Source organism: Leishmania mexicana, chromosome 22, assembly GCF_000234665.1.
Source record: "Leishmania mexicana MHOM/GT/2001/U1103 complete genome, chromosome 22".
In the NCBI taxonomy this organism is placed as follows: Eukaryota; Euglenozoa; class Kinetoplastea; order Trypanosomatida; family Trypanosomatidae; genus Leishmania; species Leishmania mexicana.
The window spans coordinates 483569-509487 of NC_018326.1; the positions used below are offsets into that span (position 1 = coordinate 483569).

General features: G+C 64.1%; 7 protein-coding genes across 7 annotated transcripts; 2 read left to right on the forward strand and 5 right to left on the reverse strand.

Moving 5' to 3' along the window:
* Window positions 1-1374: 1374 nt before the first annotated feature.
* LMXM_22_1210 (conserved hypothetical protein) lies at window positions 1375-6060 on the forward strand (the record flags this gene model as incomplete). Its single annotated transcript, XM_003875526.1, has 1 exon — window positions 1375-6060. One exon carries the CDS (start codon window positions 1375-1377, stop codon window positions 6058-6060), a length of 4686 nt encoding a protein of 1561 aa, XP_003875575.1.
* Window positions 6061-6542: 482 nt separating this feature from the next.
* On the forward strand, window positions 6543-7034 carry LMXM_22_1220 (conserved hypothetical protein; the record flags this gene model as incomplete). Its single annotated transcript, XM_003875527.1, has 1 exon — window positions 6543-7034. The coding sequence occupies one exon, from the start codon at window positions 6543-6545 to the stop codon at window positions 7032-7034; it is 492 nt and encodes a 163-aa protein (XP_003875576.1).
* Window positions 7035-7875: 841 nt separating this feature from the next.
* LMXM_22_1230 (conserved hypothetical protein) lies at window positions 7876-10635 on the reverse strand (the record flags this gene model as incomplete). Its single annotated transcript, XM_003875528.1, has 1 exon — window positions 7876-10635. The coding sequence occupies one exon, from the start codon at window positions 10633-10635 to the stop codon at window positions 7876-7878; it is 2760 nt and encodes a 919-aa protein (XP_003875577.1).
* Window positions 10636-12030: 1395 nt separating this feature from the next.
* Window positions 12031-14370, reverse strand: LMXM_22_1240 (putative translation initiation factor IF-2; the record flags this gene model as incomplete). The annotated part of the gene is made up of 1 exon (XM_003875529.1): window positions 12031-14370. One exon carries the CDS (start codon window positions 14368-14370, stop codon window positions 12031-12033), a length of 2340 nt encoding a protein of 779 aa, XP_003875578.1.
* A 2105-nt stretch (window positions 14371-16475) lies between these two features.
* LMXM_22_1250 (conserved hypothetical protein) lies at window positions 16476-17831 on the reverse strand (the record flags this gene model as incomplete). Its single annotated transcript, XM_003875530.1, has 1 exon — window positions 16476-17831. One exon carries the CDS (start codon window positions 17829-17831, stop codon window positions 16476-16478), a length of 1356 nt encoding a protein of 451 aa, XP_003875579.1.
* A 1161-nt stretch (window positions 17832-18992) lies between these two features.
* LMXM_22_1260 (conserved hypothetical protein) lies at window positions 18993-22244 on the reverse strand (the record flags this gene model as incomplete). Its single annotated transcript, XM_003875531.1, has 1 exon — window positions 18993-22244. One exon carries the CDS (start codon window positions 22242-22244, stop codon window positions 18993-18995), a length of 3252 nt encoding a protein of 1083 aa, XP_003875580.1.
* A 1563-nt stretch (window positions 22245-23807) lies between these two features.
* LMXM_22_1270 (conserved hypothetical protein) lies at window positions 23808-25451 on the reverse strand (the record flags this gene model as incomplete). Its single annotated transcript, XM_003875532.1, has 1 exon — window positions 23808-25451. One exon carries the CDS (start codon window positions 25449-25451, stop codon window positions 23808-23810), a length of 1644 nt encoding a protein of 547 aa, XP_003875581.1.
* Window positions 25452-25919: the final 468 nt, after the last annotated feature.

The following is a 25919-nucleotide window of genomic DNA, read 5'->3' on the forward strand; positions in this document are numbered from 1 at the left end:
CGGAGCGGAGGGGGAGGGGAGAGGGCAGAAGAAAAGCAGCGATCCGATTTGACTGGTTCACTTGTAAAAGCGCCGAGGCGTCGTCGCCTCTGCGCGGCGGTGCGTGTGCACCGCTGACTCCCTTCCGACTTTTCTGCTTTGTCTTAGTTCAGTGCTTCACTCATGGGGGCAAGATGCGTGTGAAACGCGAATGACGGAGATGGTGCATCTAGCATGGAGACGAGAGGCCCTTCCATGAGAGAGGGAGGGATAGGGAAGGGGGGGGGGTACTTACGATGATCAAGAAGAGGTAGCAGAAAAGGAAAGCTCAGCACGCGCTTGCTTGTCTGTCCGGCTGCCTGGGCACGTGTCGGCGTACTCCATCCTGTCTGGGCATTTTGGTTTCGCTGGCTCGTGCTCGTTTCTCGCGTTGTTCTCGGTGCGGGACGCATGTGTGCGCGCATACCCCCTTTCCCGTGTGCTCTTCTCCCTCTTGGCATCCCACCCCCACCCTCCTGTATCAGCCCCTCGTGGACCCCCACGCCATACGCCGCACACTCGCACCACACCTTGCATCACCAGGCCATCGTCGCCACTGCACCCCCCCCCCTCCCTCTCCTCTTTCTTCTCCCTTCCGTTTCTAATTTGTGTCTACCCTCTCCTGCCCTCATCACCTCGAAGTACGATGTCTGTTCCTGTAGTTCGGCCTGCACGTGCACCTGTGTCTGGCAGCGTCAGCGGTGTGGTCATATGCGTGACGACCCTCACATTGGCTGGTTTCTCTTGGCTGATGTTGGCAAACTTCTTCGTCTCCTCCCATCCTACTCGGGTTATTTTTTTTTCTCGCAAGTCTCGTGTGCTGGTCGTCGGTGCCGCGGTCTCCGTACGTAGATGACAGCGCCACCACCACCACCCCCTCCTCCTCCTCCTCCTCCCGCCATCATCCCGTCTCCTCGTCTGTCTGCTGTGTTAATAAAGGACGGGAGAGGAGGTCACCTCCTTGGATGTTGTGCAGGAGCGGCGCGCATCTGGCGGTCACGACACTTCTTGGCCTGCGCACCTCAACACGAAACCCCATGAGAAAGTGGATCGAGGCGGACGGCACGTACATGTCAATCTGTGTGTGTGTGTGTGTGTGTGCGCACACGTGTGTGGGGGGAGGGGGGAGGGGGGTCTCCTCTTCCCTCTCCCACTTCTCTTGCGGTGATTCTGACCGTGCCCACGCAATCCGATATCCGCCATGCGTCATGCATCGTGCCGCCCACATACCTTGCCTCCTCTCCCTGCACATTGTAACCACCACCACCACCACGGCGGCAGCGGCCGCTGCTGATCTCCTGCACTGTGGACTGCTTCAATGTATTTTTTTTGCTCTCTGCGTCGTTTCTCCCGTGCATGGACGGCAACACACACACACACGCCGGCTTGATAGTGAAGATGCACCACAGCACCCCCTCGACCGCCCCGCCGCCCCAGCAACTCCCATCACCGACAGAGGCGGCTCGCGCGCGTGCCTTCCGTGCTGAAGCACGCCTGCGCACCGTCCTCCGACAGGTGAGCGCGCTTCGCTGTGCGCAGCAGCAAGGCGGTGGAGATGGCGTTACCCAGCACTGTGACCCGGTGGCCGGAGCGGCGGAGGCAACGTCAGCATTTCCCCAGACGTCTTCCTCCCCACCCGTTCACCGAAATGCTGCGCCAACTGCGGCCGCAGCAGCGGCGTCATCGCCCCTTCCTCACCCACCGGTCCTCGAGTTCCCTCTCGCCCCGTTGGAGCAACGAGTGAAGCAGAAGCAGCTGCGCGATGCCACTCGCCAGAAGCGTCGAGATGCTCGTCAAGCGGCGGCTGCCGCAGCGGCGCGGACGACGGCGGCATCCGCGACGGCGGCGGACATGGTGCGCAACGCGCTGTCGCAGCCTCTCGGCGTCGTTGCTGCTCGCTTCCTCTCCGCTGCAGCATCTGGGGCTCCATCGATCTTCCCGGATGTGGCCATTACTTCCACCAGCGCCGCCGACGGCCACATGAACGACTGGCTCGCCTCGACACCGCCGCCACTGGCAGCTCAGACGTCACATGCTTTGCCGTCGACCACCGCCACTTCAGCCCCGTGCCCCGGCATCCCTCCGCACCGTGCAGGCAGTGACGAGCATATTGCCCCTCCCGGCCCTGCAAGCAGCATGCCCAAGACCCCCTATCAGTCGCCTCCGCCGCATGAGAGAGGTCAGCGTTGCCGGTGCTGCCACTCTCATCGCCGGCGCCAGCGACTTCTGTCAAGTGTGTCCGCCCCTCGTCATTCGCGGGACAGCGCCGACGACAGCCCGAGCCCGCTCGCGCTGCTGCTTCGGACACCGCCCTCTGTGAGTGACAGTCAGGGTCCCCCCCACCGCCATCAGCCCTCACTACACCACCCAGAGCAGGAAGACCGACATCGCCACCATCGACGGCATCATCGCCACCACCACCACCATCATCGGTGGTGTGGCGGCGCCTGCGAGGAAGTGAGTAGTGCACCAGCTCCAAGTCTCACCACCAACGCGATGTCCAGGCACAAGCACGTGCGGTCGTCTTTTCGGCATCAGGGCAGCACGCCAACGACAAAGACATCGCACCCCGCAGGCGGGTGCCTCCCCCACTCCTCACGTTCCTCATGCAACTCCTCGTGTGTATGCTCGAGCTCCGGCTGTGACAGCTGGAGCGGCAGTGAGGCCTCGTGGACCGCCAGCAGTTCGCGGACGTCTTTCACACGTGGAGTTCGCTCGTCGCTGTCGGAGCCGTTCACGCCTCTGACTATTCCTCGAGACGGCCGCTACGACCCGCATGCGCCGCTGCTGCCCCTCATGGGGTGCTACGGCGACACTCCCACGCGCGAGGTGTTCTGCCGCGTGCCATCGACGTCGACACAGCACACCGCAAGCCGCTTTTCGACACCGATGTCCTCGGAGTGGTCCATGGAGTCGTCCAGCACGGCCCAAAGCCCTGTGGGCGCAGCAGAAGCAACGCCAGTTCCTGGCCTCTGCGCACCTGGCGGCGACGAGCCTGCGAAGAGGCAGCGGCGGCAGCAGTTCGAGACCCATCATCGCCGGCCCTCGATGCCTTTCTCCCCCACGACCAACACGCAGCTGAGCTACATGGCGGAGATGGACGCCATCGAGCGTGGGGTGGTGGCCCCGTACGTCTCTTACCTCTTCTCGCCCGAGGCACGTGTGATCGACCTCCGCCAGCTGAAAGGCCGCGTGAGCCATTGCGGCCCGGCGCCAGCGCTGGAAGCGACGTGTGTCGGATTCTCGCGCGCCGCGGATGAGTACTTGGTCGGGACGTCGTCGGGCCTGCTCTGGCGGGTGCCCGCCGGTGGCGGCGCGGAGGCAATGCGAGCAACGCCTCTCGGCAGTCTCTGGCCCCCGCACGCGCCGACGAGCGCGAACCCGGCCGCCACCGCCGCCTCGGGCACTACCGCAGGGACGGGAGGCTCCTCAGATGCAGTCGGCGACGCGCCGGGTGGCGGTCCCTCAACACTGCTACCCGTCCCCCTCCCCGGCCACACGGCAGCCATCCTCTCCATCGCCTTCAACGACGACGGGGCCTTGTTCGCGACGACAGGGATGGACGGGTGCGTGATTGTGTGGAACGCCAGCACGAGTGCCAAGCTGCGCCGCATCAGCGCTGTGTGGCCATCCTCAACGTCGCCATCGTCGGCAGCGGTATCGCCTTCCATGTACGCCGGCGTCGACGACGCGGCCGGCCAGCGTGCGCCGCACCTCGTCCACTTCATGCCACAGAACAACAACTACCTCCTGGTCAGCTACCTCGGCAGCAGCGAGCTTCACCTCTACAACAGCTCCACAGGGCTACCTGTGACGAACGTCGCTGGCGCCGCACTGGCACGCGCTGCGGCGAGCACGGTAAAGGTCCATCACAAGAGTGCCGTGGCTCCCCACGACAGAGGCAGGGCCGGCGCCAGGTCTGCCGTGTCGTCAGGGGCCATCACCGCCCTCGCTGTCGACCCCGTCGCCTCGCCCTTCTTCTTCTCAGGCGACGCCAACGGTACTGTTGTGATGTGGACGTACCGCGCCGGCGACGTCGTGGCCAGGGCGACCCTGCGCACCACCGCCGCTGCCTCCTCGTCCACCGCTTTGGTCGGCAGCGGCGGGGGCAAGCACGCTCGCGCCTCGTCCTACGTGGTCGATCCCCTCCTGCACGGTACCCACGGCACGGTCGGCAGCAGTGGTGACGGCATGGCAGCCTTCTCGACCCCGCTCTACCAGCTCCCGGAGCTGCGTCGTGTCACGGCACTCGCGCTGCCGGAGCAGATGGGCGGCATCGCCGCGTTGGGGGTTAGCATCCTCTACATCTCCCAGCTGCACAGCCTCTTTCGCCGCCGTGGGCCGCAACGGGGTGCAGCGTCGGCGCAGAGCACAAGCGATGGCGGTGCCGTTGGTCCGCAACCCGCCCCACAACACCCATTCGAGTCGACCGCGGAGGTCTTCCGCGCTGTAGCGCAGAAGAATCGCGCGTGCTGGGCGGCAGCAGACGCGCACCGCGCCTCGGCCGAAGCGACCGCGGCGGCGCTGCCGGGTGCTGCTGCCGTGGATGGCGTTGCTCGAAATCAACGCGATTCTCGCGGCAGAAGTGGCGCGCACCCGCAGTCCGCCCTGCACGGTGGACCCGCCGCCTTCACTGCTGTCGCAGCCACGAGTGGCGACAACAGCAGCCTCCCGCAGGCCCTCGCCAAATGGCCGTCGCGTCTGTCGGAGACGTTCTCGGCGCTCTGGAGGAGCGGTGACGGTGCGCCTTTGTCCGCGGCCCACTCCAGTCTCGCACCTGCAAGGCACGAACTGAAGCTAGCAACGGCGGCAGTGAAGGGGTCCATGGCAACGGCATCCACCGCCGGCAGTGCCGCGCCTGTCACCGCACGCTCCGAAGGTAATCTTCTTCGCCAGTTGCGCGACGATGCTCTCGATGCTGTCTGCCCATTGCTCGTCCTTGTTACGCTGCCGTGTGATACCATCTACGCCCTTGGGGTGCTCCTGCAGCTCCAGCCCGGTGGTCGACGCGGCAGCGCCGGAGGCAGTGGGGGCGTGGTCGGTGCAGGAACTCCACAGGTCAGCTACTGTCTGTACCCGCTCTTGAAGACGACGAGCCCGAGTCGGCTGCGGCACCTCGGCGTTGGCGCGGTGCAGTCCCCTGATAACCCGCGGTTGATTGTCGTCGCTACGCCGTGCGAGGAAGGCTTCGTGCGGGTGGAGCCGCTGCTGCATGTTGTGACACCGTCACCGTCGGTGCAGCGCACACCCCCGGCTGGTGTGTCCGCAACCCCCACCCCGGGTGTAGGCTCCCCCCTGCAGCCTGGCAACAAGGTGGCGGCGCACGACGACGGCAGACACCGCAGTCACAGCCACGTGCTCGCCACGTTGCCCATGCCATACGGCGGGCGCTGTACCGGTGTTGCGTGGTCGCCGAACGGCCGCTTCCTCGTGGCCATCACCGCCGAGGGTGTCATTTACCAGTGGGCACGCGTGTACCTGCTGGGCCCATCCTCCCCCTCGACCTGCGCCGCCGCAGCTGCCACCGCCGCAGCAGCAGCGACTACAACGAAGGGGGACGTGTCGCAGGTCGGCGGCCGTGACAGTGTAGCCCCTGCACATGGCATGGCACCAGCCGAAGGGGAAGTGGAGGTGAGGTCCTCACCAGCAGTGGATGCGGCTGCCGCGGCAGCGGCCCGGCGTCGCGGCTGCGCCACGGAGCGGTCGGACACAATGAACGGGGTGGCGTTGCCGGCGGCGAATTTCACTGGCCTTCTTGGGGCTCCGATAGCGAGCGCTGCGGCATCGCCACCGGGTCTGTCGGCGGGTGAAAACGCCGCCGCGCGCGCCGCCTTCAGCGAGGAGGATGCGTGGCGGGAAAGTCTCCACCGTGAGCTAGAGCGACAGCGGCGTGCGCAGGCTGCCCTGAAGCTTGTGGCACATGTGAGGGCTGGTGAGGAAGATGACGCCGTGAGCAGCAGCGGCTACTGGTTGGACGATGACGATGCGGCGAACTCGGCGGTCACGGAGGACTCGCTCGAGGGTGATGGAACGGAGTCGTAGCTGTGGACTCTCTCGCATCGGCGCGTGCGTGAATCGGTGTCGCGGGCATGTGTGTCTCTACCTCCCTGTGTGCTTTCCCTAGTCCCACTTCGCTTGCCGCTACGCACAAGTGGTCCGGTCATCTTCTGTGCTGCTTTCCCTCCATCGATGTCTGCGTTCCGTGGACGGCCTGTGCCTCCTCGCTGCATGTGCAGGCGAGCTTTCAGCTCGATGGCGACTGTCAACGGCGCCGATGCGCTGACGTCTCGGCAGTGACACACACACACACACGAACCCACTCACTCACCTGCTCACCTCCTCTCTTTCTCTGCCTGCCTGCCTGCGGCGTCGGAAATCGCACGCGCGCACATCCGCGCCCCTCCTGCGAATCGCACGATGCACGCCACATGCGCACGTCTCGCGTACCCCTTTCCTTTGTTGTTGTTTGCCCCGCCTATTCTAGTCATCGTCGTCATCCGACAAGGAACTTTGCGTTGCCCATCATGCTGCGTCAGACCGCCGTGCAGCTCAACACGTACCTCACGCGGTCCGTCGCGACACCGCCCATCTCGGTCATCCGCACGGGGCCGAAGTGGTGGGCCGAGCCGGAGCGGATGGTGAAGCACAAGGTCATGTACTTCACCATGGGCATCGATCAGCTGCCGCTGCGCCGTACCGCTGTCATCCAGAACGATCTGAAGCGCTTCCACATGTGCAAGCCGCCGCCGCGTGTCGGCGACACCACCGGGTACAAACGCTCGCGCGGCGCGCAGCTCACGACGTGGTACCGGCGCATCCAGTATCAGGAGTACCACCTGCAGCACCTCTTCGTGCGCCACATGTGGGGCCTGCTGCGCATGTACCCAGGCAACACGACCAAGATTCAGGGCAAGGCTGACGACGGCTACGTCGGCTACGACTCTGTGCATTTCCATCGGTACAACCGCTCGCCCCTGCCCTTCCCCGCCCGCGAAATCTACGAGCGTCGCAAGTGAATGCCTCGCGTTCGTGCTCTCTGATGCCTCTTTACAGCTTCCCCTCTTCTTTCGTGGTGTGTCTCCGGCTCAGCCTCGTCGCCCGCCGCCGGCGCGGCGACTTCAGTGCGCGTGTACCGGGTTGTGTGTACGTGTGTGTGTTTCTCAAGGATGAAGTTCGACGAACAAAACAACTAACGGCAGCACGGCAGTGAAAGTCGAGCCTGCCGCCGCCGCCCTCCACTGCCGCGGCAGTATTCGCAGCCGGCGCCCCTTGCCATGATCCTCCGTATGTCTGCGTTTCTGCGCGGGGCCGGCAGCCCAGCCCTGCGCGCCACGCGAGCCCAGACGAGCACCACCGCCATCCACCCCACCCCCACCCCACGCCCTCCCGAGCAACGCCAGCGCGCACTACACACCCTCGCGGCCGGGGCGTCCTCGCCCGGCGACAGGGGGCCGCCTGGCGCGGCGGCCACCCCCCTGGGGCCTCGGAGGCGGGGCGAGGATGCCGGGGGGCAGGCGGCGGCGTTTTCGGGGGCGGGGGTGGCGTGGATGGGGGGAAAATGCGCCGGCGGGGCGGCTTCGCGGGGTGGGGCGGGCAGGGGGCAAACGCGCGGGGGCAGCCCCGCCCCCCCCCCGGCGACAGGGGGCGCGGCATCGCCGCCGGTTTGTTTCCGGACCCCCCCCCCCGTCTTTATTTTGGCAAATGTGTTATGGCGATGACAACAGTCATGGGCGCGCGCGTCCATGAGCGCCGAGCAAGCATTAGCTTCCATCCTCTCACACAACATAATACACACACACACACCTTCGTCACCGTCGCCTGGTCCGCAGCAGCGCACACGGCGCGCCGGCCGTCTGTTCATTTTTTGTAAACCTTCTTGGTGTGCTCGTTCGTGACAACGCGGAACTGCCCCGGATGCGCCTCAACAAGCCGCAAGAGACCGCCAAAGTATTCGTTCGCCGCCCGCTGCACGCTCATGGACGCCCACAGCAGCAGCTGCGGCGCCTCGACCCCTGACTCGGGGATGAGCATGCGCACCGCCTGCACAGCCTCCTCGCGCGTCATGTGGTCCTCGTTGGCAAGCTCGTCCTCCAGCATCTGAATCGCGTCCTTTTCCGCGCTGCTGTCGCTGCCTTGAAGTGCGGGAGCGTCGCCGCCGTGAGCCGCCCTGCGAACTGGTTGCTTCACCTTGCGAATCGAGTACACCCCCGGCGACGTCTCTGTGCACGCAAACATCTTTGGGAACAGCTGGACAATCGTCACCAGGCGCGGTGGTAGGACGGCTCGCATTGCCGGGCTCGAGTAGTCCACAAGGTACGCGGCCGTGCACGCCTCATCCTCGGGCATGACATAGTGGAAGACCAGCGCCAGTTCCTTCGGGCTGTGGTACGGGTTCTCCTCATGAAGGGGGGCAATAGTTGTCACGTCATCGACGGCCGGCTCTGCCTCTCGCTGTGCCAGCGGATTCGACGGGTCGGCGCGGCACACAAAGTGCCGACCCACACGAAAGACAGCCGGGTGGCGACTCAGGATCACCTGCATCCCGGCATACCCACCCACGATCTCCTGCTCCGTCGGTGAGAGCCGCACGTAGACGTACTCTGGTCGATCCCACGCGGCGCATATGGAGTTGCAGAGGATCAGGACGGCGCGGACGTCCTCCGGGTATCTCTCCAGGTCCGCCACAAAGTCGCTAATCCAGCGCGCGCTGTCGGCACCGGCGCGACGCCGGACCAGCGGTATGTCACTGTAGCGTGACGTGAACACCTCGAAGTCCTGCGGGAAGCGCCGCACAAAGGTCATGAGCATCGGCTCCGTCAAGTTCTTCTTCACATAGCGCTGCATAATGAGCGAGAGCGGGGCAAAGTACGTCGGACACACCCGGTACACGAACTTTGTGACGCTGCGGTCGAAGGCTCTCTCCGTCGGCCGCAAAGGGGCGCCGTCGACGCCGAGCGGCACGAGACTGTTCGCCTCCCCGGTCGCCATCTGCAGCTCCAGCACCTCCCACGCCTCTTCCCTCGTCATCCCGTGCACCTCGGGGTGGAGGACGATGCTGCGCCGCATCTCCACCGTTCCGTTCATGTCCCGCACTTCAAAGTAGAACGGCTGCCGGCGGAACCACACCAACATCGACGACGTGCGTATGTGCCTCCTCTTCACCTCGGGCGGGAGGTGGAGATTACCGATGGAGCCCCAGTTCACGGGGACATACTTGAGGATCTCGTACACGTCCGCCTTGGTCGGCACCACGCTTTCCGACCCCCAGCCGCCGTAGTTGTTCGCGCGTGTGGCGACTGTCATGCGCGGCTGCACGTAGCGAAAGCGTGGCGGTGACGCGTCTGTTGCGTGGCGCAGTGCGACGAACGTGACTGGGTTGTGGGCCGTTCCCCGCACCACCCATATCGGCCTCGATGAAATGGCCGGGTACCCGTTCGGTGCCTGCGCACTCGCGCTCGTCGTGTTACCAACAGTGACAACGACCCCGATGTTGTCCACGATGGACTCAAGAGTGCTCATCCGGAGCCGCTTCAGGATGTACCTTGCAGTCGGGGTCAGGAGATTTGGCGCCACCTCCACCTCTGTGTCCTCGCCACTCGCGCTCGTCGTAACAGCGGCTTCGCGGAGGATCGCGTTGTACACGGTGGTGAGATGGGTGTATCGAGGCAGGTTGGGGGCGGGGTCAGAGGTCGCCGAAGCAGCGCGTTCGCGGCGCTGCTGCATGACGGCGTCCCAATTTCGAAGGGCCCGCAGGAGAGCTTCCCTGATGATCGACTCTCGTTCCGCGATGCTGAGCGCAGCGGCGGCGTCCCTTCCGTCGTCGGACTCGTCCGGCGTAAAGGGCGGCTCGGTCACCGCTGAAGCAGCGCCGGCCACGCCACAGCCTGAAGGTGTCGAGTGGGTCAGCTGCCAGCACGGCCTCTTCGTCTCTGACACGCTGTCCGCGCCCCCTCCTGCCTGGAGCAGCCATGCCGCAGGGACGGTCGTGCGGACGTGCACAAGGCCGTTGTAAAGTGCGGGGTGAGCAGCTTCGCTCTGGCTGACGGGCCCCGCAGCAGTTGGGTACGCGCGCAGCGACTCCAGCCGGATCGTCTCGCCGCCCTCGTTCACGAGTTGTAGCAGTTTGGACTCCGTGATCCACTCCAGTGCATCCAGACGTCGCCGAAACATGTCGTCGCGGGTGAGGGGCGACATCTTCTTCACAAAATTCTTCATGGGCATGTACGGACACGACGTACACATGGCTGCCGTCCCAGTCCCCGCTGTCGACTCAGTGCAATGACCGACCTCATGCCTGGCCACGGTGAGCGCGGCGAGCCGCTCTGCCACTGGGTAGTCGAAAAATACCTTCTCAAACTCCTCTGCGGTTGTGGCAGACGGGCCGGCACTGTCGCTGTCGGTGGCAGTGGTGGTGGCGTAGCATCGCTGCTGCGCGTGAACACAAGAGAGGGCGGTGCGGCTGACGCCATCGCGGTGTGGTCGCGCGCAGATGCACTGGAAGACTTGCAGCGGTGTGACGACCGTCATGGTGCGGGGTGGTCGCCGAGAAGAATCGCGGCTATATATACTTGGATTCAGAAGGGAGGCAGCTGTCGTCACTGACGCGGGCGTCCTCATCCAAAGCTGACGGCGCTGCTGGTGCAGTGGCGCCTCAGCTGCGGCGCAGAAAGAGGAGGCCGCGGCAGCCGCCTCGCGAGAGGACGGCAGCGCCAGCCACGCGCCTCGCCGCATACGCACGAAACACAGTGAGCCACCTCTCTGTCCACTCGCGTTCTTCTGAGTCAACGCCTTCTGTGACGCTGCATCAGACCGTCGGTCAACAGGTGAGCGCGTGTGCGCCTGCAGGGGTGTGTGCCTGAATCGCTATACCGTTGCTTACCCGTCTGCTTGTCGGTGGTGGGGGGAGGGGAGGGGGGTGGAGGGTGGAGGGTGGAGGGTGGAGGGTGGACACAGGAGCGGTTACACAGTTGTGGCGGAGGGCGTGGAGACATCGCCAGCGACTCTGCCTCTTCTCCGGATGGGCGTTCTAGATGATGAACGCGAGAGCGCGGGGAGGAGGCGCCAGCGGGAGACGGAAGTGATGAGGGAACAAGATGGAGAGAGGAGCCTTGCGGAGGCCGCCGGCACCGCCCCGCCCCGCCGGTGCGCGCTTGCGGGCGCGGAGACTGAAGGAAGCCTCGTGCCGAGCAAGTAGTGGTCATCGCCACTCCTATGCGCTTGCCCCGGCCTGCGCCGCCGCAACGACAGCCACGACCTCTCGGCCGAGGGACACACACACACACACGCATCGCCATCATCCTTGGCCACCACCGCGCATGGGACATCAAAGAGTAGCAAGGATGCGCGTGTGCACGCCTGTGGATGCGCAAGCGGACACATGCGAGAGAAGATAATGGTTGAAGGGAGAGTGAGCTTGGGTCTGTAAGTGTTTAGCATATCGGCACGGACGCTGGGGAGTTTCGGGGAGCGCAGTCAACTGGCGAGAGAAGTACTGCACGCGCCCGCCAGCGCGCACACACACACGCCCATGCGAGAATGTGAACGCATCCGGAGCGAGCTGTAAGAGATTAAGGGGAAGGGGAGAGAGTGAGAGCGAGAGCGACGAGACGGCGACGCGGCAGCGTCGCGCACGACGGCGCAGCCGTGGGGCGCACACGCACACGCCCCGCGCGCATGCAAGGGGGAGAAGCACCAAGGAAAGACAAGAAGACCCCCATGGGCACGTACTGCGTCTTTGCGTGTGTCACAGCACAGGAGCGCGACAGGAGGGGGACGAAGTCAGCGGGGTCCGGCTGCGATGGGCAAGGCGTGCAACCGGCCATTCACGCCACCGCGCACGCCTTCGCTGCACGGGAAGTAAACGCCACCGCAGCGGCGTGCAGGAAAGGGATGGGAGAGAAACGGGCATTGTGCGCACCTCGCTCGCCTACGAGACACCCCTCTTCGTTGTCATCGTCGTCGACGACCCCTTGGCCACTCACACCAGCCTTCCTCTCCCACCCCATCCCGAGCTCACGTGCGGCTCGAATCGGTCACAGCCTTGAGCTTCTCATGCAGCTCTGCGCTGCCCGCTGCCTCCTCGACGGCCTTCCGCTCCGCCTCCTCCATGCGCGCCTGCATCTCGGCCGTCTCTCGCAGAATCCTCTCGCGCCTCTCCGCTGCCTCGTACTCCTCGTCGACGTCGCGGCTCTCCTCGTACTCCTCAACCTGCTCCAGCACGTCCCCGACGCGGAAACTGAAGTCGTCGTGCAACACGACGCCACACTCCAGGCCCGTCTCGACGGTCGGTACAAGTTCTTTGAAGCGGCGCAGCTCCTTCAGCTGGCCCTCGTACACAACCTCCCGTGCCCCGTCGTCAGCCGCGGCTGCGGCGTCGCCGCCGGACGGGCTCATCTTGGTGCCGCTCGCTGCCGCTGCCAATCTTGCCTTCAAGTCCCGCGGTCGCCGCAACACGCGAAAGGTAAGATGGGCCGCGTTGAGGGTGCCCTTTGTGACCTTCATGCCACCGGCATTACCGGTGCGACCTGCCTGGGAAGCCTTGAAGGTCTGCAGGCACTCCGCCGTCGCCATGATGCGCGCCTTCTTCACCTTTGGCAGAGAGTCGACGAGCACCTGCTTCAGCTCATCGATGCCGTGGTACAACACGTTGAACCGCAGCACGCGCACGTTGACCGGTACGTCGAGAGAGAAGGAGTCCTTGCAGTCGCCGAAGAGCAGGACGCAGCCGGGCTGACCGGACGATCCCGTCAGGATCAAGTCCGAGTCCTTCAGCCCACCAACCTCGGTGACTCGGATGTCCAGCGAGACACCCTCGAGTCGCGGCAACTCGTAGACTGTCTTTAGCAGCGCCTGCAGCATCCCGAACGTGGCGGCCTTACACGAGAGGATGAAGGCCTGGGTGCTGTACGCGCGCACGATATTGTTGTCCGGCTTCCGGCCGTGGATGAGACCCTGCCGCTCTTGGTTAAGAATCTGCAAGTAGTTCTCCCGGTTTCCCTCGACAGTGTACACGTCACGCATGAAGTAGCTGAACTTTTCGGCGTGCTTCTCGCTGCTCACCTGCATCATCACCGACCCTGGCTTCGGCGGCACACGAAAGCCGTGCAGCACGACCGGCATCGACGGCCTCCCCTCGTCGAGCGTAGCGCCGTGGTCGTCGAGGATCCGCTTCACTGTACCGTAGACGGTGCCTGTGACAAACACCTGCCCGGGCTTCACTGTGCCGCAGCGTACAACCGCCGCCACCTCGCTGACGCCCAAGTTGCGCGACTCGAGAACGTACAGCTCGGCGCGAGCCGGGGTGGGTGTCGCCACCTCGCACAGCTCCGCCTGCAGGTGCAGTGCCTCGAGCAGCTCAGGGATGCCGCGGCCATCTTTGGCGCAGATCTTGACGAGCTGCACGTCGCCACCATTCTCCTCCAGCTCCACGCCGTTCGCGGCCAGCTGGTCCTTCACATAGTCGCAGTCGGGCTGCCGGTCAATCTTTGTAACGGCGACCACCATCGGCGTGCCTTTGCGCTGCGCCAACTCGATCACCTCACGCGTCTGTGGCTGCACCCCGTCCACGGCGGAGACGATGAGGACGATCAAGTCGTTTGTCGTAGCGCCGACCTCTCGCATCGCTGTGAAGGCAGCGTGGCCGGGTGTGTCGATGAAGGTGATGATGTGTCCGTCTGGCGTCTTCACCTGAAAGGCGCCAACGTTCTGTGTGATGCCGCCCGCCTCTCCCGCCACCACGTTCGTGTGGCGCAGGTGATCCAGCAGCGTCGTCTTGCCATGGTCGACGTGGCCCATGATGGACACGATCGGTGGCCGGGGCAAGTATTCGATCTTCGACGCCGTGTGCTTGATGTCATATTCACGAATCATCCCAGCACGGTGCAGGCCCGTTGCGACGCTCATTGGGTCGTGCAGGTTGGACGGTGTCGTGAAGTACTCGCGGAGGGGATGGTCCTCGAGCGCCTTGGCTTGGTCCATCCCTGGCTTCTGCCGCGTCCGCTGCAGCGGCTGCCGTTTCATCTTCTCCCGCCGCCGCACAAACTTCGACGCGCGCGGGTCGTCGCTGCCGACCCAGAGCGGGCCGGACCGGGTCGGGATGTAGATGGCATCTTTCGCGAACTCCACCCAGTCGAACACCTCGCCAAGCCCCATCTCGCGTCGGTCCTTCTGGATGGTTGCCTTTACAAAGTGCGGCATCGTCTCCGGGTTTAGCCGACGCATGTTGCCCTCCGACGAGAAGCGCGGATCCACCTGGCCGTCCTGCCACTGCAGTGATGGTCGCACGCGGCTGCTCTGCGACTGGTAGCGGAGAGCCGTGCGCATCGCAGACGCCGCCATTGCTGCCGACGTCATGCTGCTACTGCGGCTACCACTGCCGCTGTTGCGCGAAAGGCGGTACTTCACGAATGAGGGCAGCCCCGATGGCGCGACCGAGATCAGTCGAGAACGCACCAGTCGCCCAGCAGTGTTGCCCTCAACGGCCGCAACGGCTGCCGGTAGGTGATACACGGCGACCACCCCGCCCGTGAACTGATGGTAAAGGGGGGAGCTGCGCCACATTAGGACGCGACTAGTGGAAGAGAAGGAGAGCTGGAGAGAGGGCGGGTGCGAGACGTCGCCGGCGGTGTGTTTGAACTACGCAGCAGCGTCCAGATCACCTCCCGTCTCTCTCCCTCTGTGATGAATGTGTGTGTGTGTGTGTGTGTGATGAGTGGGTGAAGAGCCCAACGCAGTCGTCAACGGAGATGTGCTCTGTGAAGAAAAGGCGAGGTGTGGCTGTGTATGTGAGCGAGGGTCGGAAAGGCGCGGAAACCACAAGAAACAAAGCAGCCGATGATGCCCCTCCCCGTCCCCGTCGCACGCGGCCGTGAAGGAGAACGCGATGAAACACCTCTACACAGCGGACAGTCGCACGCACACACAGGGTGAGAGCGGAGAGGGAGGTAGGGGCTCACACACACACGCGCAAACGGCGAAGCCGGAAGGCAGTGTGTGGACAAAGCACCTCAGTCGTCGAGTAGGCACAGAGGAAGACCAACAGAGGGCGGAGGGGAAGGGGAAGGCATGCGCGCTGCTGCTGCTGCTGCTGCTGTTAAATGCCGTCTTCGTTTTCTGGCTTCTCTTCTTCACTTTTCGTTTTGTTGTTTGATGTGCGCATGTGTTTGTGCCGCCCCCGGCATGTGCCACCGTGATCATGGTGGTGGTGGTCGTGGTGGTGGTGCGTGCAAAGAGCAGCGCCGACGGACGTGTGTGGGTGTCAAGAGGGCAAGAAAAGGGAAGCGACGGAGGGGATAGAAAGAGCGTTGGATGAGATCTCCGCTGGAGTGGTACACGTCACAGGAAGCTGGAGAGCTGGGTGCGCCGGACACGTGGGCGTAAGGCACCCTTGTCCGCCGCGCCGCGACACAAACGCCCGACATGCATCGAAGCAGACGATCGGTCGCACACGTTTTGAAAAAACATTTGCCACCGCGACGTTCAAGTCCGTCTGTCGGTCTACACGTGTCTGCGTGTCTCTCTCCGTCACTTCTCCTCGAACACCTTCGCACCTTTAGGCTTCCACTGACTTTGGTGCGCCCACAGTCTTCTCGTCGATCACAGCTCCGTATCTGTGCGCGTGTGTGCCCGTCCGTCAGCAAAGATATGTGAGGCGAAAAAAGCAAAGGGCGGATGCGGCGGGGTGGCCCGTGAGGTGAGAACCTCATTGGGAAGAGGTCCACATTCGCGTGCCGGAGAGAGCGCGGGCGCCGGAAGCGCCACCAACGATCACGGACCGATGCCACAGTATGGACGTCCACACCGGTCCCCCTCCCCTCCTCCCTCCCCAGGACCTCCTCTCCGTGTCCCCAAGCTGCATCCGCTTAGTTAATCCCCTTAACTTCCCGTCCACGCGCGGTCTCTTCTCTCCACACGCCTCTCCCCCTCTACCCCCGCACGGCCACGGCCCCGCCACAGACACCATCGCGTGGTGCAAAGCAGCCGCACACACACGCACACACGAGCACTGCAGCAGATGCGCCGACGCAGCCACCGCACCGCGCGCATCGCCCCACAGCCGCTCCCCCCACCAGGAGACAGCCATGGCCGAGGAGGAGGAGGAGGGGGATACGCTCGAGTCACGCTGACACCCTGCCCCTCACATGCGCCGTGCAAGCGTGCTCGCGGTCGCGGGCGTCGCCGACGCAACACCGTCCAGGACGTCGCCGCCGACATCGCCAGTGATGCATTCCCCTCGCCTCCCCCACGGCACGGGTGCCTGGCCCTGTCCCCACCGTACGCGGGGCCGGCAGCGGCAGGGATAAGGGGGGCTGCGTGGCCTCCGCACACAGAGTGGGAGGGGTGCTGGACCCTGTGGTGCCGCGCGCTGAGGCGTGCGTCCGGCCGTCGTCAGGGAGGGTGAAGTAAAACACGAATAAAGCGGGAGGGCGCATGCGTGGATGCGATGCGGCTGAGCGGCATCATGGCGAGCCACCAATCCGCTCCGTCGAAAACGGCAGGCGCCACACACGAAGTTCTCCGCGGTCGGTGCCGGTGGCAAGCAAGTTGCGCGAGGGTGACACCGCCGATGACATGACGAGACCCTCGTGCAGCTTTACCTGCCGTATGGGGTCCGTTGTGGCAAGGTCCCACTCGATGGCCGTGCTGTCGTCCGACACAGTCAGCAGCTTCCCCTCGCTCGTGAATTCAAGTCCGCGCACGTAGTCCTGATGGCCCACGAACGCGCGGGCTCCGGTGCCGAACTCGCCGACGCGCAGCGCGAAGTCGACACCAAAGACGCACTCAGAACACGCGGCGAGCAGCCAGCAGCCGGTCCCAGCAGCCTCGGAGATGTCTGTAGCCCTTCGCGGCTGTCGTGCCCCGGCGCTGCTACCAGCGTCGCTCCCCGCCTCGGCGTCCTCGTCATCGTCCCCGCCGTGTGCTTGCTGATACGAGCGAGGAAAGCCTGTGGAGGCGGCAGCCGCGTCTGCGCATTCCTCTGCGCCACCGGCAGCGCCAGCCGGGCCCCTGCTGCTGCTGCTCTCCGGGTCCTCGCCAGCTGCCCGGCTCTCCACCGGCACCATGAGCCCGCTGGGCACCACCACGACATGGTTCACGGGGTTCTCAAACTCGTCAAGAGTGGCGAGCAGCCGGTCCTCCATTAACCCTACTGACGTGTTGGTCATCTGCTGCGCGTGCCGTAACGACCACGACCGCAGCGCGCAATCCTCCGAGGCGGTGATAAGGATCGATGTAGAGTGTGGTGCGAGCACGATATCATTCACAGTGCTCGTCGATACACGAAACTTGTCCACAAGCGTGCCGACCTGCGGGACAGGAACAGCGCCAGCGACAGTCGCTCTCTCGGAGCCGCTGTCGGGCAGTGCAAGTGCGTGGACGTACACGTGACCGTCATCGCAGGCGCTCACTACACTCCAGCCGCCGCTGCTGCTGGCACCAGTGCCTCCGCAGCCGTTCGACGTGACTGGCAGCCACAGCATCTTGTTCACACCTTCTTGAAAGCCGGATACCGTGCCGACGACTCGATCTGGCCGGCGCAGATCCCAGCAACCGATGCTTCGATCGTCGGACGCCGTCAGCAACGTGTACGCATTGGATGGGTGAAAAAGTGCATGGTTCACAGGACCGACGTGGTGACCGGTGAGGTGCACGGCCCGCTGTGACGCCCCGGGGCCGGCTCGCAGGTCCCACAGCGCCGTCGTGTCATCGCCAGAAGTGGAGCAAAGTAGACCGCCCTCGCCAGTCGTGACGACGTGGGGCGAAAACATGAGAGAGGTCACCACCTCTGTGTGTGCATGGCTAATCTGGGTAAACATGGCCGCCGTTCGCTTCAGCTCCGGATGAGAGGCGAGAAGGAGTGTCGTGGAGGGGAGAGAGATGCTCGAGAGGAGGCGCAAGGCTCCTCGCGCGCGCTTCCTTTGCCGGAGGCAGACGAGCGATATGATGGGGGTGCGCGTAGTCAACGTGTAATCCTGTATCTTCGCGCGTGCATGTATGTATATATATATATGTGTCTGTGTGTGCGGCTGTCTGCACTGCTCGTGGCTCGCGCCCCCTGTACAAACCTGCTGCCGCGTTGGTGCAGTGGACACCTTCGCTTGACATAGAGGAGACACGCGATTCAAGGGACAAGGAGCAGGACAGTGGTGTGAGAGCAGAGAAATGATGATGAACAACATCAGCGACACGTTCCCCTCCCCCCTCCGCTTCTCTCCCACTTATGGGCGAGTGCGCGGGCAAGGTGCATCTCTCCACGCGCGTGCACGCATGCATAGCATCACAGAAGGCACACTCGTTGGTGCCTGAGGGCCGCTCGCGTCGTTCAGCATGCGCACAAGAAAGTGCGCTCTCGAGTAGTCACAGCAAGCATGCAGCGGCGACGGAAGAACATGATCCATCAGCGGCGGTTGTGTGTGTGTATGTGGGTGTGCGTGCCCTCTCACATGCTGATGCACCTCCCCCCCACCCCCCGCCCGCCTTTTCTCTCCCCCTCTCCTTTCGTTCGCCTGTTTTTCATATAGGTGCAACTTACGCGGTAGCAGTGGTAGCAGCAGAAGAAATCATGTGCAATGCTCACGTGGCACTGGCTGAGCGCGAGCCCAAGAGGACGAGCAGCACAAGCCGACGTCAGCAGACAGCATGCCCGCCTCCCCCCACTCCTCCATGCCCAACACGATGGGTCTGTCTCAGCGCGCCTTTGGACAACGTGTATACGAGAGTAAGGCCTGTGGAGGGGAGGAAGGGCGTGCGTGAATCAGTCGCAGTGGAAAGGCGAAAGAGGTGAGGGCAGCATCATGTCCGTCAGCGCTGCCGCAGCACACAGTGTGACACTATAGCCGTACGATTCGCGGTAGGTCCCGTCGGGACTGGCCGTCCCTTCACTACCGCCGAGACAGACTTGAGCATGCATGCTTGCTGGTGCCGTGAGACCGTGAGACTGGGCCCCGGCCTCTTGTCCTCCATGTGGCAACCAGACTCTAGAGCTGATCCTCCTCCATCATGAGGAGGAGCAGCCCGCGCAGTGCGTCGTGCGTCTCGTGCACGGCGGCGATGCTCTGCGAGATGAGATTCATGTAACGCAGCACACGCCGACTGCGCTCCTTGCGGGACTCCCGGCAGTAGAGCAGTGGGCACGTGGCTTGGCTGCTACTGATACTGGAGCGGCCGCGGTTCTTGTCGCGATGGTCTACTGCCACTCCTGCAGTGTGGTAGCGCGAAGTCCCATCCACGCATTCAGCCGGCGGCGCTACCTCGTGCACGACGAGCTGTGTCCGCGACAGCTGTGTGCCCCGGCGGTGCTCTGCATCGCGTTGCGCTTCGCGACTGCCAGCCTCCGTGCTAGGCCCCCTGATGAGACCTCCAGCCACCTTGGCCGCATCGCCGTCCAGTGCCGCGGCAGCCGCCCCCTCTTCCACGGCTGCGTAGGCAGCCGCCGCCTCCTCCTCCGCGGCGGGCGTGAACGCGCTCACCATCGCGCCTGGCTTTGCATCCGAAGCGGCACTGCGCAGAGGCAGCGGTCCTTGGACAAGCCCCAGTGCATCTGCGTCACGGACGGAGACGGTGACACGCGACGGCAGCGAGACAGCAGAGCACGCCTCCGGCTTCGGTGGCGTCGTGAGACACGCTGCAGCGGGATTTCCACAAGCGGCAGCACTCCTTGTGGCCTCCACGCTTTTGTCCTCTGCCGCATCGATACTGTTGTCTGAGGGGTGCGCGGCAGCGGCAGTGCTCACCTTGGCCCTCGTCTTTCCTGTCCCCAGAGCGCCTACAGTCGGGGAGCGACGGCGCTTTTGGGCAGTCGCGCGCGTGGCTGCGGCAGCGCTGATATTGTCACTCGGCCTCGCTGGTAACGACAGCAGTGGTGATGGGGCGGCCTTGACGGGCAGCGGAGGCGCCGTCGCGCCATCCACTGACTTGTCGGGTGCGTCGGTGAAGACCAGATTAGGAGCAGCAGCAGCGGCACCCGTGGCCAAGGCGGTGCGGGTGGCAGCTCTCCGAGCCGGTGCGCGTCTACACCGCTGAGGTGCGGAGAGTCCCCTCACAGAACCCGCGGCGGTGGCTGTCTGCACTTTGCGGCGCTGCCGCGTCGGTTTCCGCACGGTTTCCTCTACTGGGAACAACTCTCGCAGGTACGCCACCACGTCAGCTGCACCGCTGTTGCGTGCGTACGGTAGCGACGGCTTGAGCGGCACCGTACCCGCGCCGTCACCGCGGAACTGCACAGTACGCCGCGACGGTTCAATGACGCCCTCTGCAGCACTACCCGGCTCGTGGACGGCGCCGGGCACCCCCAGCATATCTCCAAGCTTGAGCGACGACGCAGCGCCAGAGGAGCGTGAAGACTGCCGGGTGGGCGTGGCCGTCGGCGCGGTGCAGGCACCGTCTCTGAATCCACCCTTGCCAGCATTCGAAAAGACGTGGGTGGTCGTGTTTGCGCGCAGAGCTGTCCACTGGGTCTCAGGCCCGCCCCAGCCATCACCGGCACGCTTCACCCCGCGGGCACCGCAGACAGCAGAGCCAGAGGCGGCCGCCGCTTTATCGGCGCCGTCGCGCACCTCTTCCGTTGCTGGTGAAGGCATCGCGTGGCCCTCCTGTGTTTCGGCGCAGTCATCGCACGCGTCATATGTCGCGAGTCGTGGCAGCTCGGCCGCAGCCGTGAAGGAGACTTCAGAAGCACATAGGTGCGCGCCGCCGCCACCGCTGCGGAGAACTCGAGCCAAGCACTGCCCTTGCACGTGAGCTGCCATATCCATCGGACGCTGATTAGATCGCCGATTCTTCACCACAGGACCGCCGTCTGCTGCAGCCGCAGCATGCACCCCATCCTCCTCGCACTGCGGCTTCACTGCAGCCGCGGAGGAGATCTGTTGCCGATGCGGGTGGCACAACTCATGCGCCTCTGATATGGACTTTAATGATGGGCACACCGAAGGGGCTGCAGGCGAGGCGACAATGGGCAGCTGCTGTTGATGCGTGCATCGAGACGCCTGCTGCTGACCCGCGCCCCGCACCGCCGTCATGACCGCCGCTACGGTCGGTCGACGGCGATGGAGAGGTTCGCCGCGGCTGCCACGATAGTGTTCCGGGAGTTCTGCCTCCTCCATGAACTCTGCCAGTGCCTCTCCCACACCCTCCAGCGTGTTGGCGAGCCGTGATGGGGTCGCCTGCCGCGACTGCTGGTGCTTCGGTGATGGAAGCCATCGATCGACCTGCGCGGCAGCCCCTGTGGTGGCGGTGGCGGTGATGGCGAGCGCGTCAGCCACACGAGAGGTTTGGCTCGCGGTGCCCCCTCCATCTTTTTCCTCGCCACCCGCTAGCGCCGCAGCACTACCGGAGAGGAATTGCACAGCATCACCGTGCCCCTCTGCCTCAGCCACCCCTGTTGCACTGCCGTCGCTGTCGCCACCCAGCAGCTCAGCTACCGTTTCTGGCACGCGAAGTGCGGCATCCTTGGCAGCCACGGTGGTGCATCGCGCTTCGGAGTGCTTGGCAGACGCGCATCCTCTTCTCTCCTCAGCATCGTCACCAGTGCAAGACGGTGTGCGGTGAGCCGTGTCCCTCTCGCCTCGCCCCTGCCGCTGGCGCCGATAGTGCCGGTGGCCGCACACCGGCGCCGCCTTCTTACCGCCCGCCAAATCGATCTCTGCAACCCCCTCTTGAGAGCTCGCCGATGAGGTTGACATCGTCCGCGGCGAGGTTGCCGCATCCATTGGCACGCTTGCCGCGGGGTCCACCAGCGGCACCCCGTACACCGGCAGCGGCTCCGTCACGGAGATGCGCGACGCGGATCTGATCCGCCGGCTTGCCGCGATAAGAGGCGCGATAGACCGCATAAAAGCAGCCATGTCTTCAAGGCTCAGCTGCACAAGCAGCACGACTGTCGAGGCCGTTGTCTGACCAGAGACGGCGCCTGCCTCAGCCCTGTTGCCTTTGTGCACGTTGGTCTGCACACCCTCGTACTCGTCCAGCTGCGTCTCAAAAGTGTTCTGTTCTGCCCATCGTCGCACGACTCCGCGCGGCAGCGTCAGCCGCATCACCCCTTGCGCCCGCACAATGCGGAAGTGCTCCAGCACATCGTACTCCATGCGCAGTGGGGATGTGCTGTTGCCGTCTGCATCGGAGGCGGTCAGCTCAGCGTAGGTGTCGTAGAAGCTGATCTCGCCAGAGGTGAACTGCGCGGCGGAGACGACGCACTGCACGAGCGAGTACGTCGAGAGCGATGGCGACATCAGCATTATGTCTGCAATGCTCCGCTTCGTTGTGTGACTATCTGATGTGGGGAATCAGCTGTGGTGCTGGGGGAGGGGAGGGGGGGGGCAAAGAGAGGAGCGGGCCCTGTATGGCGGGTTACGTGACGGCAGCCGATTTGAGCCTTCTCCTGACCGGCGGTCGAGGTCAAGCTGGCGCACGCAAACGGAGCAGTGCACCGTGAGCACTGAGGACGTGGATGGACGCGTGAACGAGGCTTGGGTTTGTGTGCGCGCGTCCATCCGTTGTTTTGGCGTAGTGCCGCAGGGCGCCGGGGAGAGAGAGGGGCCCCCCTTTTCTCCTCGCCTTGTTTTTTTTTTCGATGGGGAGGACAGGCAAGTGCGATGGCTGTAACGAGGGAGGAACGGAGAGGCGGCGCTGGGGAAGGGCGCTCCCAGGCAGCAGCAGCAGCACCACCATCATGCGTCGTGAATCACCTGCATGAAGAGCATAAGGAGAAAAGGGAAAGGAGGCCTCGAGAGAGAGGGGGGGAAGGTGAGATGCCAGCGAGTGCACACGGGCCGTGCCTTCGACCCGTCTTACACACACATACACGCTCCCCCTTCTCTCTCCCTCACTGCAGAGCTGCCCGTCCTTGGCAACAAGACGGCGAGTCTCCCTTTCCTTTGCGCAGCAGTTCAGGCCTCTGCAACACATATGCGCGCCAAGCAGTGCACTGCTTTGGTTGACGTGCCAAGAATACCCAGTCCCTCCCCCCTCCCACCCCTGAAACCCCTCCCCGCAGCGGTGGTGCTCTTCTCGTCGCTGCATGCAACGTGCGCGAGCACACTTATGCAACCGCGCAAGCCTGCGTGGGCGTGATTGGGATGGTAGAGTGGATGTGGTGGTGCGCGTGCACATGCGCGCACATTTTGCTTGCAGAACGGCATTCGATGGTCTGCAGGCCATGCCAAATCTCCGCTGGCCTGCGCACTTACATGAAAGCCTCGACGGTGCCCTACCCGTCCATGTGCAGATTTCAGATCGCGTGTATGGGCGTGGGTGTCTGTCGGGTTATCCGTGAGGAGGGGGGAGCCGAGTACGGCAGCACAGCGGAGCGCAGTGAGCTGCCATCGGCGCGCGTCAGCATAGCAGAGAGAGAGGGCGGTCGGGCGCCAGAGACTCCCTCACACTCACAACAACTGACGCGAAACAGCACGAAAAAGACGTACGCATGTGCGGGGTGCACGCGCTTCTGGATTACATCATCAAACGACAGCGTAAGAGGAGAGGCGACACGTGCGATGACAGCCGTCTTTCGAGCTCAGGCATCGACGGTCGTACGACCCCGCGCCGTAAGCGTTCACACCCTTCTCCAATCTGTATAGGAGGCGCTGTGGCAACGTGCCTTGCAGGCGCTTCATCCACGGCTCTGCCCACTGGCAATCGGCAAGTTCAACGGAAGGAGCGAGAGAGGAAGTGCAGGAGCAACTCGGCGACGGTGCTGTGAAAGCTGGAGGCGAACGAACGGAGGAGGAAAGCTGCAAAAGGTCCGTGTAAACAACCAGCGTTGCGCGTGTGCATGCATCTGGGTCTGTACGACATCACGGCGCCGCCACGATTTGCACAAGCGCTCTGTTCACGTCCTCTACATCCAAAACCCGGCACACTGCCAAGTTTAGCGCCGGCTGTGGGGCTGCTGGTGCCGTCACCAATGCCGCTACAGCGACCCCGTCCTCCTCTGCAACCCCATCTTTGGCGCCACCCGCATCCGTCTCCGTATCTTCGAGTCGGCCGTCCGCACGCAGTCCTTCGGTGGGCACGGCCATCGCAAACTGGAGGGCAATTGCAGACTCGATTAGCTCGAGCGGCGCTTCCGAGCTCGCATCAACGTCCTCGCCGTCTCCAACAACTGTGTTACGGCGGCTGGAGCAGGCAGGTGGTGACCCGGCTTGTTCCTGCTTATGTTGTTGCAGGTGGGAGGCAGCCTGCCTCTCGTCGGCGGCCGCGGCGGCCTCAGCCCAGCGCGTGACTCGAGGGTCGTCGATGCTCGTGAGCTGTCCCTTCGCAAACGCCGGCGCCGTGCGCGCGTGCACAAAGGCACGCGGAAGCACCATGGGCAAGCCCTCACCCGTGCCGTCCGCGCTCGTGGCAGGAGCCTCGACGGTGCTCTCCTTCTTTGCCATGGCGTCTTTGCGGATGTGCAGCAGCCGTGCCCCGCCAAGGAGCGCTTCGTGCGGCAGCACCGGTGCCACATTCTGCAGGTACTCCTCCCACAGGCGGCGGTCGCTGCCGTGGCAGTAGGTCCACAACGTCCCGCGCTTCCTCTGCGCGTAGGCCGACATGTCCTCTGTGCCACTGCTGCCGTACACGAGCCCATCCTGGAATACGTAGTGGCCCTCCACTTGCCGCCCGTGCTCCCACACGCCTCGGTACTGGCCGCCGCCGCCACCACCGCTGCTGCCCACAAGGGCCGCAAAGTCCTGCGCTGCCCCCAGGCTCTCGCCTGCACCCACAGTGGATACGGTGGAAGTCTGATCTGGGTTCAAGAAAGACTGCAACGCATGGTCTTCGACGCCGTCGGCACTGCCTCTGTCGCCCCTGGCCTGAGGAGGAGGAAGATGGCGAAGCGACGCTGTATTCGCGCGGGCGGATAAGCCGCCGTTGCCCCCCTCATCACTGCCGGGTGGATTCCGGAAGAAAACGACGCCGTGACCGTGAAACTGCCCATCCTGCATTCCGCCGAGGTACACGTCGCCATTCGGGAAGGTGTAGCGGCCGAGACCGTCGAAGCGGCGGCCGTCCGTGCTGTACTGACCGAGGTAGCCACAGTGGATAAACTCCATCGGCGAGATGTGGTCGTTGCTGGAGTTTGAAGGGAAGAAGGGAGGGCAAACGACAGTGAGAGTGGTGAAAAGGGGGCCCCGACAGGGGGTGGGCGTGCTGGGTGTCAAGCAAGTCGATGAGAGCGCGCAGAAGCGGAAACGGTGAAGAAAGGTAAGGCGGCAGTGGGCAGAGATCGAGTCACGGGAGAGAGGCGGGGATGGGGACGTGAGAAACACAGTCGCGTACATGGAAGACGGACGACACGGTTGAAGGCAACATCGGTAAAGAGAGGGAGAGCACGGGCGGGCAACGTTGCGCAACGCGCACGCATGTATCGGCATGAAAGCACGGGTGCGCGTTGCGCGACAGCATACACTGCCTTGTGTGCGGCGTGTGCATGTATCCCCTTCCCTCTTCCCCATCGTGTGCACGACGTGGGACACACACACATACACACACACGCGCACGCCGCGCACGATGGGCTATGACCCACCCCGCTGATTGGCACCGCTGGCGTTTGGCGAAGAAAGAACGAAGACAAGGGGGGAGACGAGGGACTAAGTGAGCCCGTGCCGCTCCACTGTCCGCGCCGGTCTCGACCAGCTGCGCGCAGACACATATGTACATACAGATACGCGCGTGCAAACACACTCGACTCGCAGGAGAGGGGGTGATGGGAGGGGGGAGGGGGGGAAGAAGAAGAGATCAAAACGAAAAAATGTTGGTGGTACCACGGACTGAAGAGCAAGCCCCGATCATGTAGATCGGCGCACACACACACACTCACCAATCACGTACATGTGCCACACGCGCCGTGTGGCGCCACGGCTGAGAGCACTCTGTGCGAGCAAGTGGGAGGAAGAAGACCAATTCACCGCATCCCGACAGCG